At 38.1% G+C, this 10,404-nt stretch overlaps 1 protein-coding gene and 1 long non-coding RNA gene across 6 annotated transcripts in view; one reads left to right on the forward strand and one right to left on the reverse strand.

The window, feature by feature from the left end:
• The window catches only part of CAMSAP2 (calmodulin regulated spectrin associated protein family member 2), an 84,522-nt gene extending 78,862 nt beyond the window's left edge, over nt 1-5,660 (forward strand). For 4 of the 5 annotated variants that reach the window (XM_062613450.1, XM_062613453.1, XM_062613452.1 and 1 more), the window contains 2 exons: nt 793-911; nt 2,421-5,660. In XM_062613450.1, coding sequence (XP_062469434.1) covers nt 793-911; nt 2,421-2,726 — 425 coding nt within the window. In that variant the 3' untranslated portion in view covers nt 2,727-5,660. The remainder of the gene's footprint in view (nt 1-792; nt 912-2,420) is intronic. The other variant, XR_009963763.1, reaches the window with a different exon arrangement.
• Nucleotides 5,661-7,300: 1,640 nt separating this feature from the next.
• LOC134160976 (uncharacterized) lies at nt 7,301-9,983 on the reverse strand. The gene is made up of 2 exons (XR_009963768.1): nt 9,871-9,983; nt 7,301-9,445 (listed from the first exon to the last, which is right to left on the reverse strand). It is a non-coding gene; the product is annotated as an uncharacterized LOC134160976 (long non-coding RNA).
• Nucleotides 9,984-10,404: the final 421 nt, after the last annotated feature.

Genomic DNA, 10,404 nt, shown 5'->3' on the forward strand with positions numbered 1-10,404 from the left:
CGGAGTTCCTAGGAATTGAACAGGCGGCTTTTTTCACATGTTTTAGTATCTTCACTCAGTCAGATTTCATATGGATCTTTGTGTTGATTCTAGGCTTTTTTCCTCAAAGCCTAGACAAACTTGAAATTTTATCTTAAATTTAACTGGTAATTGCTTAAGACTTCAAATTTGTACTTACATGGTTTTGGTGGTATTTTTAAATGGTCTTGATACAAGTGCACGTATCTTTCAGAAATTAAAATAGAGGAGATTTCTCTTTCAACCAGATGAATCAAATCTCTTTACAAACAGAATAATCTGGCCAGGGTCGGGCCAGACCTCATCCCTGGTTTTGGGTAAAACATTTCTGGAATACAGGGTGGATAGCTTACAGTAACTCCGATCACCACATCAGTTTCATTGTTACTCCCCTCACCCTTGAAATCGCAAGTGTATGTCAAGAAAATGAAAGAATTTGCTCCCTCCTGAAAGACCGAAATGTTAGTTAGAAAATGCAAAACATTTTATTGTTCACAGAAAAGGTCTTCTGAGAAAAATATATATTTACCAAGACTGCCAATAATGATGATTTAATAATGAAAGGTACCTTTGTAAGCAAAATCAGTAACAGTTGAAACAATGACATTTTACCTGCTTGTGAAACTTGTGGTCTCTAGTCTAATTCTATTTTACTCTTATATTTGTATTTTCATGCATGCATAAGATCCATCCCAGAGGTGCTTCACAGCATTTCAAGTAACTCTTTGGTGGCTTGTTCATTAACTTAGCTTATTTGTCATTCTTCCTCCATAGGACCAAAGCTCTTCAAAGAACCCAGTGCTAAATCCAATAAGTATATAATTCAGAATGCGCTGGCACATTGCTGCTTGGCTGGAAAAGTAAATGAAGGTCAAAAGAAAAAGATACTGGAGGTAAGGATATATTCCCCTGAAAGCATAAACACCTGAGTCAAACCATAGTCAGGCATTAGGAAGGCACTCAAGTATAAATGCGGATATAGAAAGGAGTCTTTCTGAGGTTATGCCAGCTCTTATCTAAAGGCTTAAGTAACTTCTGTACCTTACTTCCTGTGTAGACAGAGGTTCTCTAGTACTGTAGAAACAATAGCATTGTACATGCAGCATAGGAAGCTGAATTAATTGACATGTTGATTAATCATTACTGCTTGCTTAATGTGGGAACTTCAATATGTAGAATTTTGTAATTTGCTTACGAACTTGTTCTACCTAACATGAAAAATACCCATCTTACACAGCTGCTCAGATTAGGACCTTTACAACAATGGGATAGCTCACTAATGAACAGAAGAAACTGAAAAACATCACTCCTAGGCTTTTCTCCAGTTTCCAAGCAGTAGGACAAATTCAGGAGTTCTGCTAAAAAAAGGTGCCTTCCAACCTTTTCTGTTACCCTGGTATAAACCTTTCTGAATATACACAAATACTGTAAGGGTGAGAACTCAGAGACCAATATGTTTCCCTGCAAAAGGAATAACAGATAATATAAGCATTAAGAGTAATGGGACTGTTCCTTTTTACCAACTGCAACAAATTTGACAGATTAAATATATCAAAGAATACAGGTACTTGGAATCTGGATTTAATTTCTTTTCTGGAACAAATTTCACAACAGTATTTCTTGCCCTTTTTTCTCTTCATGATTCTTCTGTATTCACATCTAGATGCTGCCTTCTCTGTCTTTCCAGCTATTTTTTGGAAATAAGTGAGAAATCAAGACAGCCTCTTTCAGTTCAAGTAACTGAGAGCGTAAGAACCCCCAGAAATCCCAGAAAAAAACAGCTGTTAAAAGATCATGCTTAACTCTAGGATGCAGAATATATCACTTGATAGAAGCTGTACATGTTCAGGGCACATATCCCATATAGCAGAAGTTGTGTTGGGTGAAATCGGAATCTGAAGATTTCATCTAATAAAGAACTTTTGCTTAGTACACCTCAACTGACTTTATGGTTTGACCAAACTTGAATGGATTTAGGGAGGTCTGAAATCTCATTTTGGCACTGGAGGATCTTCCATGCACATCTAGATTTATCTAAATTTACTGTTCCCAAACTTGGAACTATTAGACCTGCTTAATGAAATGGATGTAAGGATTTTCATTGGGTCTATAAAAAATTAGCTAGGATGTCTGTCCTTGAGGTGTAACTAAACACCTCAAGGTGAAATTGTCTAAGTAAATAAGATTTTGCTTGAGAAAGATAACTGCCTTATCAAAATCCAGGTAGGGGAGGCTTAGTAAATTCTAATAATGGAAAATAAGGTCTTTTAGTGGATAGAGTTAGACACAAGTTTCAGCTCTGGTGGAAAGCAAATTGAAAATGACAATCCAATGATTCTGGTTGTTTTGTAATGACGATGCAAAATTAATTTTGTGAATCTTTTTCTTTCTTTCTTTTAAAGGAAATGGAAAAATCCGATGCCAATAACTTCTTAATCTTGTTCCGGGATTCAGGCTGCCAGTTCAGATCTCTGTATACATACTGCCCTGATACTGAAGAAATCAATAAATTAACAGGAATAGGTCCCAAATCTATCACAAAGAAAATGATAGAGGGACTGTATAAATACAACTCTGACAGGAAGCAATTTAGCCACATACCTGCTAAAACTTTGTCTGCCAGTGTTGATGCAATTACCATTCACAGCCATTTGTGGCAAACCAAGAGACCAGTAACTCCTAAGAAACTTCTACCAACCAAGGCATAGTAGATGGGAAAAAATTTCCTTCAGACAATTATGATAAACTTGCACTTCATCTTTACTGCCTATAGGAAATAGATTTCTAGTTGCCAACAAGACTCTTAGAACTTAAACTGGACACCCAAGTTCTATTATCATGTCCAACTGGAATGTAAACACAGTGTTTAGGAGTGCAGAAGATTATCGCTTAGGTGATTACAGAAATGTTTGACTTGTGTGGAGATTTGTATGTGCTAATACAGAGTATATCTGCTCTGTATTTTGATTAGAAACACTGAAGCACTGAATGTTCCTCTTTAGTGACTCAAACTACATTTTTTTTACATCTGTTGCCTTATATGTTTGTATTTGTGCTTGTCTTGAAATATTTTTTCTTTCACTAAAAGAATACTTCTTAATATTCTCAATACCATTGAACTTTGCATACAGGCTTACAGTAAAGACTAAATGAGAAGTTGTGTATTACCGAAGAACAGCTGAATGGGTCTGTTCTGCAATATCCTTATTGTATGTTATAACAAAATCAAGATTCAGTCCCCTTAGTATTTACAATTCTTTTTCAATTAAATAATACTGATTTGCTCATAGACTAAACAGTAAAGGAAAACCTTTAGTAAAAAAAACAGTAAAGGAAAAGCTTCCTTCAAATAAATTATTTAACAACTCAGGGTATAGTTTGGTGATGCAGTTATTCCTGTTTCAGTAAGTTGCCATCTGAGAGATGTAATGATTGAACATGTGTGTATTCACAATAGCATTAAAATGTAAAGTAAAAAATTTGATGGGCCTCTAAAACAGTTGAAGCAAATATGCTTTATTCTGCATTGTGCCAGATGAAGAGCGAGCACAGAGTCAGGTACTTCTTCTCCAGGGAAGGAATAGGAACTTGTGAGTTAGGTCCCTGATGTTTGCCTGACAGAACACTAAAAATATTCAGAAGAATCACAGAATTCACTAAGTCACAGATCTTTCAGAAGTCATTTATCTTATTCCCATTGATTTTACTATCCAGGCCACTGTCTGTTCTTCCTGCCTTCAGACCCACCAGCTCAGACAAGTACATCTGACAAGAATTTTCAGTATGTCCTAGTAAATTGTTTTCTTGACACGATCTAATAGCCGATGTCTTGTGACACTGAGTGATTTTTAAATACGTGGCAAAAAAAGCCTAAATGACATTTCAGTAATGTATAATATGGCCAATTACAAAACCAAATTCTAGGCATACTTCAGTATTATTTACCAAGGGCTGCATTTTCTGTCAAAACAGTATTTGATTATTTTATAGATCACTACTCCGTTTCAGTGTTTGTTTCCCTTATAATTTGCTTTTAACATAGCAGTGTTCTGGGAGAAAAAGAAAAAAACAAAAAGAAACTACAAACTTGAAGCCTCCCTTAAATCTGTGGCTGTTTCCATAATGTACACAGTGTACACCAGAGGATTTGCTGGGGGAAAAAATCTCATTCTCAGGAAAAGACTTGAATGATTTGTGATTCTGTTCTGTTTCAGTGTTGTGACAACTACATAAACATAAGACAGTATTGTGCTGTAAGTATGTAGTCCATTCTGTTTCATGAGGAGACTAAAACTATGTCCATATTTCTCTCATTAAACTGCTTTGAGAGAAACTGCCTCACTACGATGATGTACTCATTTACTTCTACAAAAGATGCACAGGAATGAGATATCATTAAGCAGGTTAGAACAGTACTTTTTTTAAATTATTATAAGGCCTTAGGCATCAATGCATCTGATTATCAACATTTTCTCAAAAATGCTGTCAGTTTTACTGTAATTTATGTTCTTATGTATATTTGTTAAAACTGTAAAAAAAAGAAAAACACTTTAAAATACATGTTTAATATGTATGTGGCTCAAAACTGTTTGTGGTTAGCAGATTCCTACTGTTTGCATGTATATCACCAGGATATGTAACTCATATTTCAAGTGTATACAGATCATGTATATAGGATATAAATAATATTAAAAATGGGGGAAGAGGGTTTGCACATTCTGCCTGTTAGACAGTTCCTACAAACACTAAGTAGGAACATCCTGAATAAAAGTATGAAACTGTGTACAATATACAGTGATTCAAAAGACCCGGAGGTTGGAATTAAGTGAAACACGTGCAGTGAACAACTTCAAAAGAAGTTTTATCATTGGAGGCTTTTTATTTCTAAAACCTGTACTCTTGATTTAACTGAAGATTTGCAACACCACAAAGACACACGCTTCAATCTAATCAAAGTGAGCTTAAATGACAGGAATATTCTCCAAGTAATTTTAAATATACGTGAATGTATCATGAAATTTACATTTGTCAACAGGTTAAAGATGTGTGCAATGTTGAAAAGTAGAATGTGAATAATGCAGTTGAAAATTTCATTGCTCGCAGTATAAAGTTTTACTTACCACAGGAAAAGTAAAGCTAGATACACTTTTCCTTTTTAAGCCTGCAACTTTTCTAATTCCAGTGGATCTTTGGTTGGGATCATGTTTAAAAAAAAGAAAAAGAAAAAAAAAAGCTTGCCATAAAGGCCAGTATTTATCACTGACCTTTTCAGAACACACTGGTGCTTTCATCAGGGGTATTATTATTGTTGCTACAATTGTATTGCCAAACTCCTGTCTTAGTTTTTGGAGTAGACTTTCATATTCTAACAGTCATAATAGCTACTGATTTTTTTTTTTATGTTAGTATGACTGTTAGTTTTTATTATTTGGCTGTTTAAAGCCAAATTCAGCTTATTTAATTATGATTTAATGGGCACTGTTGAATAATGTACAGTGTATTGTGTGCTTACTTGTCCACTTCTGTGGAGCATAGCTTCCATATTTTTTCAAATGCTGTGCTGTAAAATATTGTCATTGCTACTTATGTGGTACAGTGTAGTTTTTTCCTTTCATTTAAATAAAAGCATGGCACCCAAACTACATTTTTTGTTTTCTTGCTTACATCTAAATATAAACTGAAACCATAAATAGTTCACATTAATATTTAGATCTTTTTTTCTTCTCATATTTCAGCAACATAGAACTTGTAGGAAATCTGTACCATTTTCATTTCTCCTTTTGTTCCCCATTGTCTTTCTTTCACAGACAGTTTACTTTTCAGATGTTATTGGAGACCATTGAAGAATTAGGCACTTCATCTCATTCTTGAGGACAGCATGTTTTTACCCTGTTCTGTTCAGAACTGAGTTTCACAATTGTAAGTCAGCTGATAAGCTCCAGTACTCCAGTTCGCTTCCACTGTTCCAAAACCACAGAAAACTCACTGGTTGGTAACAGTGATTGCTTCAGATGGGAAGGTTTTCAAGATGAACTGGAGCCTTAACTTGTACTTGTTCGTGGTACAATCTTGAACAGGAATAGTATCAAAAATACGGTCTCTCTTCCAGATTTGTTAATTAACAGTTTTTTCCAGTCTTTCATGCCTTTTTGGGGGTTTTGTGTTGTCCTCCTGGGTTGCAGAGCAAGAGCAAGGACTTGCTGAAAGGGAACATGACATCACTGCATTGTCAACAGGCAGGCTGAATGGTTGGACTAACTTATGCAGATAAAAAAATCTCTAAATTTCAGAGCTATTCAAAGGGCAGCTTCAAGAATGCAGATGTGATAGTAGGGCTTTTAGTGCTGAACTGAAAACTAACGTGGATAAACATGAATAGCCTTCCCTCTTCCCCCTAAAACTGGGTATTTTTCAGCCAGCTCAATCAGTTCCTGTACAGCATCACAAACAGGCTGCCACAAGCAAGGAATTATGTTGGAACACAAAACACCCAGTTGCACCCACTAAAGCTGTTTTTTCATTGGTGAGGCCAGCTCAAAATTTTCATCTAAACCCAGCCTTTGTACTGACAGGCTTTAGAACCAACTTCATTTTCTCTATCCTTCCACCAGTAACACCACACTTGAGAAACTTCAGAGCATACCCTGCTTAATTTGACAGACTATGACCACCATGTGTCTGAATTTGAATCAACATCTGTACTGCTGTGGGATCCAGAGAGGACAGCAGATATCTTCTATCACCAACTGCACAATAATCATCTTGGTTACACTCAGAACCTAAGCTTTTGGATCAAGCACACTCAGAGGTGATGTAGAAAATGGCTTTAATTCTCAAATCCAGTTGTATTGATCAGGTGTGGATGTTTCTTCTTTAATAAATTAATAAAAACAAGGCTTTATAAGGGCAAAACCTTTAACTACATCTATCTTTTCAAACAGCGAATTAGCATTTCTTTGCTGCCTTGTTAGTAGTTTAATGAACTTAATACGTACTTTGAAGAATTTAGGCTATAAAGATCTATCTTGACAGCCACAGCCCCTTACATCTGCTTGTACATTTCCTAATTAATTAAAAACCTTTAAAAAAAAAAACATAAATTATCTTATTTCAGTTCTCCATGGCAGAAAAAAAGTATTTTTAACATGCACAGCATCTTTGTTTATAAGTACTTTGTTTTTAAAAGTTAACTATTCCATTTAGGAAAAAAAGATATGAATTGTGTTTGTGTATGAATACATATAAATGCACATACACTTGCAGATTTACTTGCTTCCACATGTGAAAAGAAATACCCTTTATTTAGACAACCACAGCAAAGAGTTAGATACAGTAGGGAAATTACACTAGCTTAATTCCTTCTAGCAAGACAGAAAATCAGCTACCTTGTCCGCTTCGCACTTGGAACTATGGTCTTTGTAAGAGGCAGGGAAGTGATACACAACACAGACGTTTAAGAGCTCAGTACAAACTCTTTGGGAAATGGAATGCTTAATGCCAGCCTTTTTTTCAAATTTCTGAATTCAAGGATAACACTGCTGGATGCCAGACAGAACTGCCTCTGATCTGAAAAGCTAGTAACTAGGATTTCAAGAAAGGATAAAAACCTTAAGAGAGTTAAGCATTCCACTGAAAAATGTTATTTAAAACTTTCTTCAGATTCTAACTCAACATTACAAACAGCTGAATGTCTAAAATACTTAGGAGTAAGTCATTATCCAGTGACACATTTGTTAAGCAAAGCACTGAAGGAATTTCTTTTCATATAAAATGTGTTTAAATTTTCAGGTAATGGTATGGAACTTTATGGAAACATACAAAGTAGTGTCTATGGGCATTTTTATGTCAGTGTTAATCTCTTAATGGAGCTTTGCAGAAGGACTCAAAGCTAATACGAAGCTTTCCATCAAGGCAGCTCTGTCTTATTCTTTCTACATCATCACTGATCTAAATGTCTGCATTACAAGACCTGGCAAGGCCCCACAAGCCTGCAATTATTTAAATTACCCAAAGCCAGATTACACTTTGGCTTGGTGTTTTTCTTGTCTGAACTACTTGAAACTGGAGCTGTGATGGTGACATAAACAATTCTGCTATAGTTTATGTAAGAATTTTGCTGAATTGTCACCCCCAAGTTCTGGAAATCCTTTCTTGAAATGAGTGAAAACTGTTTCCAGAATTAAAGTTTTAAACAGATTTCATTTCTTTCACCTTTTCAAAAGACCATTTGAACATAGCATAAAATGTAAAGAGTTGAATGGCTCTGTTACAATGGCTACAGATCAGGGGATTGGCCTATTTTTATGCTGACAGTACAAAGATGCTTTGCTGGACTCCACTGTCAGATCTTAGGCCAAGTTAGCGCTGAGGAGCAGTTCTAAGAACATATCCAGCCCTGCTGACATGGTCTGCAGCCACCTGCAACAGCTGTAAAAAGGTCACACAGTGACTGTCTTATTTCCTCAAGCATGCCAAGGTCAGCCTGCAGACTGCAGTGCTCTGTCTTGTCAGCAGACAATGCAGAATTCCTCTCCTAATCCTGATTTTCAAGCTCTCTAAAACCCACACCCATCAGCGTTGCTATTCATGGGAGTTACCTGCTTTGCAACAGTGACTAGGGAGTTCAAAACAAGCGGAGACCATTCCAAGGACATATTTCCATGCCTGACTAAAGTTAGGAACTAGCAAAGAACAGGGTCTTTCATCTGCCCTTTTCCAACAAGATGCCACAATGTACCCTCACTAAAGAGTAGTACTGTGCACCTAGTAATGCTACCTATACTTCCATTCATTTTCTTGAGGCTGGATACTTGGTTCCTGAAATCTCTTCCAGCCTATAGGAATCTGCTACGTCCTTGTGAAGGGCCTGAAATTCAGAACAGGAAACAGATTTCATCTCAGGACCTTCACTGAAAACAAAGCTATTGTACAAAAGAAAGGTAAACCATCGTAACATCACTGTGAAATTGAGATTAAATTTAAAAGCATATGTGTGTTCACCTAGTGTTTTGTAGATTAAACCTAATTTACAATTGACTTGTCTTACCCAAGCGTACATTCAGCAAAGTTATACATACTGCTCTATTTAGACAATTAAAGTCATCTTGGTTTTCTGCACTCCGATTTATCAGTTCTGTTATATCCTAATATATTGGGAAACCCAATCAAGAATTTCTATAACTACATTTTCTATTAATTAGTGCCTCCAAAGGCAACCGAGCAACAAGTGGTAGCTTTATAAGTAAACATCAGGATTTGGTGCTTTACTGGTAAGTCTTGCTTCCTGGGATGTGATGCTGCGACTTGAGTGTTGCAGAAGGAACCATCAAGTTCCCCATTCCTTGCTTGTCCCTGGCAGAGTCACTGCTGTGCAGCTGTGCAGCCAGGCTGCACTCCCCACTGGACCGCCTTCAGCCAGGACATATCTCTGTATCATGATGAAAAAATTAATAAAACATAAAATTTGATCTTTGCTACATCCTTTGTCAGTGATTTGTCACATCCTTATGTTGCCAGGGCCTGCCAATGTGCTGCAGCATACACACAGGGGGTTTGCCCAAGTGTACTAGAGCTCTAATGTGATTTTAATATCTCATCTCATAGCTATATTTAAATACTGAGAAAGCGTATTAGCTGTTCACCATGGTAATTCTCAGACGCCATAATTTTGAGTTACAAAAACCGCATAAAATCCAACCAAATGACAACTTATACGTATAAAGACATCTTCATAATATATACACCATACGCATACATATGATTTCTTGAAGAACGCGTTCTTTTCCAGGAAGCAGAAGACAGCAGAACCACCACAAACCCCCTCGGCTGGCCCGAAATGTGGCCGCGTCTCACGCACTAAAGCTGTCGCCAACGAGCCATAAGCCGCCGCCGCACGAGCGAAGGAAACCCGGTTGTGGCAGAGCTTGACGGCAATCCCCATCCAATGGGGGAACGGTGCACCTGCTGTTATGTGGCTTTAGATACCCGGGAGGCGCTCGGGCGGTACCTGGCGGCTCGGCGGGCAGCGCGGAGAGCCGAGCGGCTGAAGGAGCCTTTTGAAGGGCCGGGGCTGCATGAGGAGCCCGGGACACCCGCCCCGGAGACGAGGGGCGTGTTTGTAAGTTATTCCCAGAGCCGCACTCCCCGTTAGACAGCCGTTCCCTAGGAACGCGGCGGGCGAAGGCGCAATGGACCGCTCCCTCGGGACAGGCCCGGAGCCGCCGCGAAGTTTCGCGAGAGGACTCCGCTGAGCCGGGGCCGACAGCTGCTCCCCCTCCCCGCCGTGGTTACCTCAGCCTTGGGGCTCGCCCCGCCGCTAACAAAGCTAACCCCACCCGCCTCAACGCGGCGACCGCCACCATCGGCCCCTCCCACCCACCCGCCCTC

The sequence above is a fragment of the Pezoporus occidentalis genome, unplaced genomic scaffold, assembly GCF_034315485.1.
Source record: "Pezoporus occidentalis ecotype Australia unplaced genomic scaffold, CSIRO_AGI_Poc_V1 ctg167, whole genome shotgun sequence".
In the NCBI taxonomy this organism is placed as follows: domain Eukaryota; kingdom Metazoa; phylum Chordata; class Aves; order Psittaciformes; family Psittacidae; genus Pezoporus; species Pezoporus occidentalis.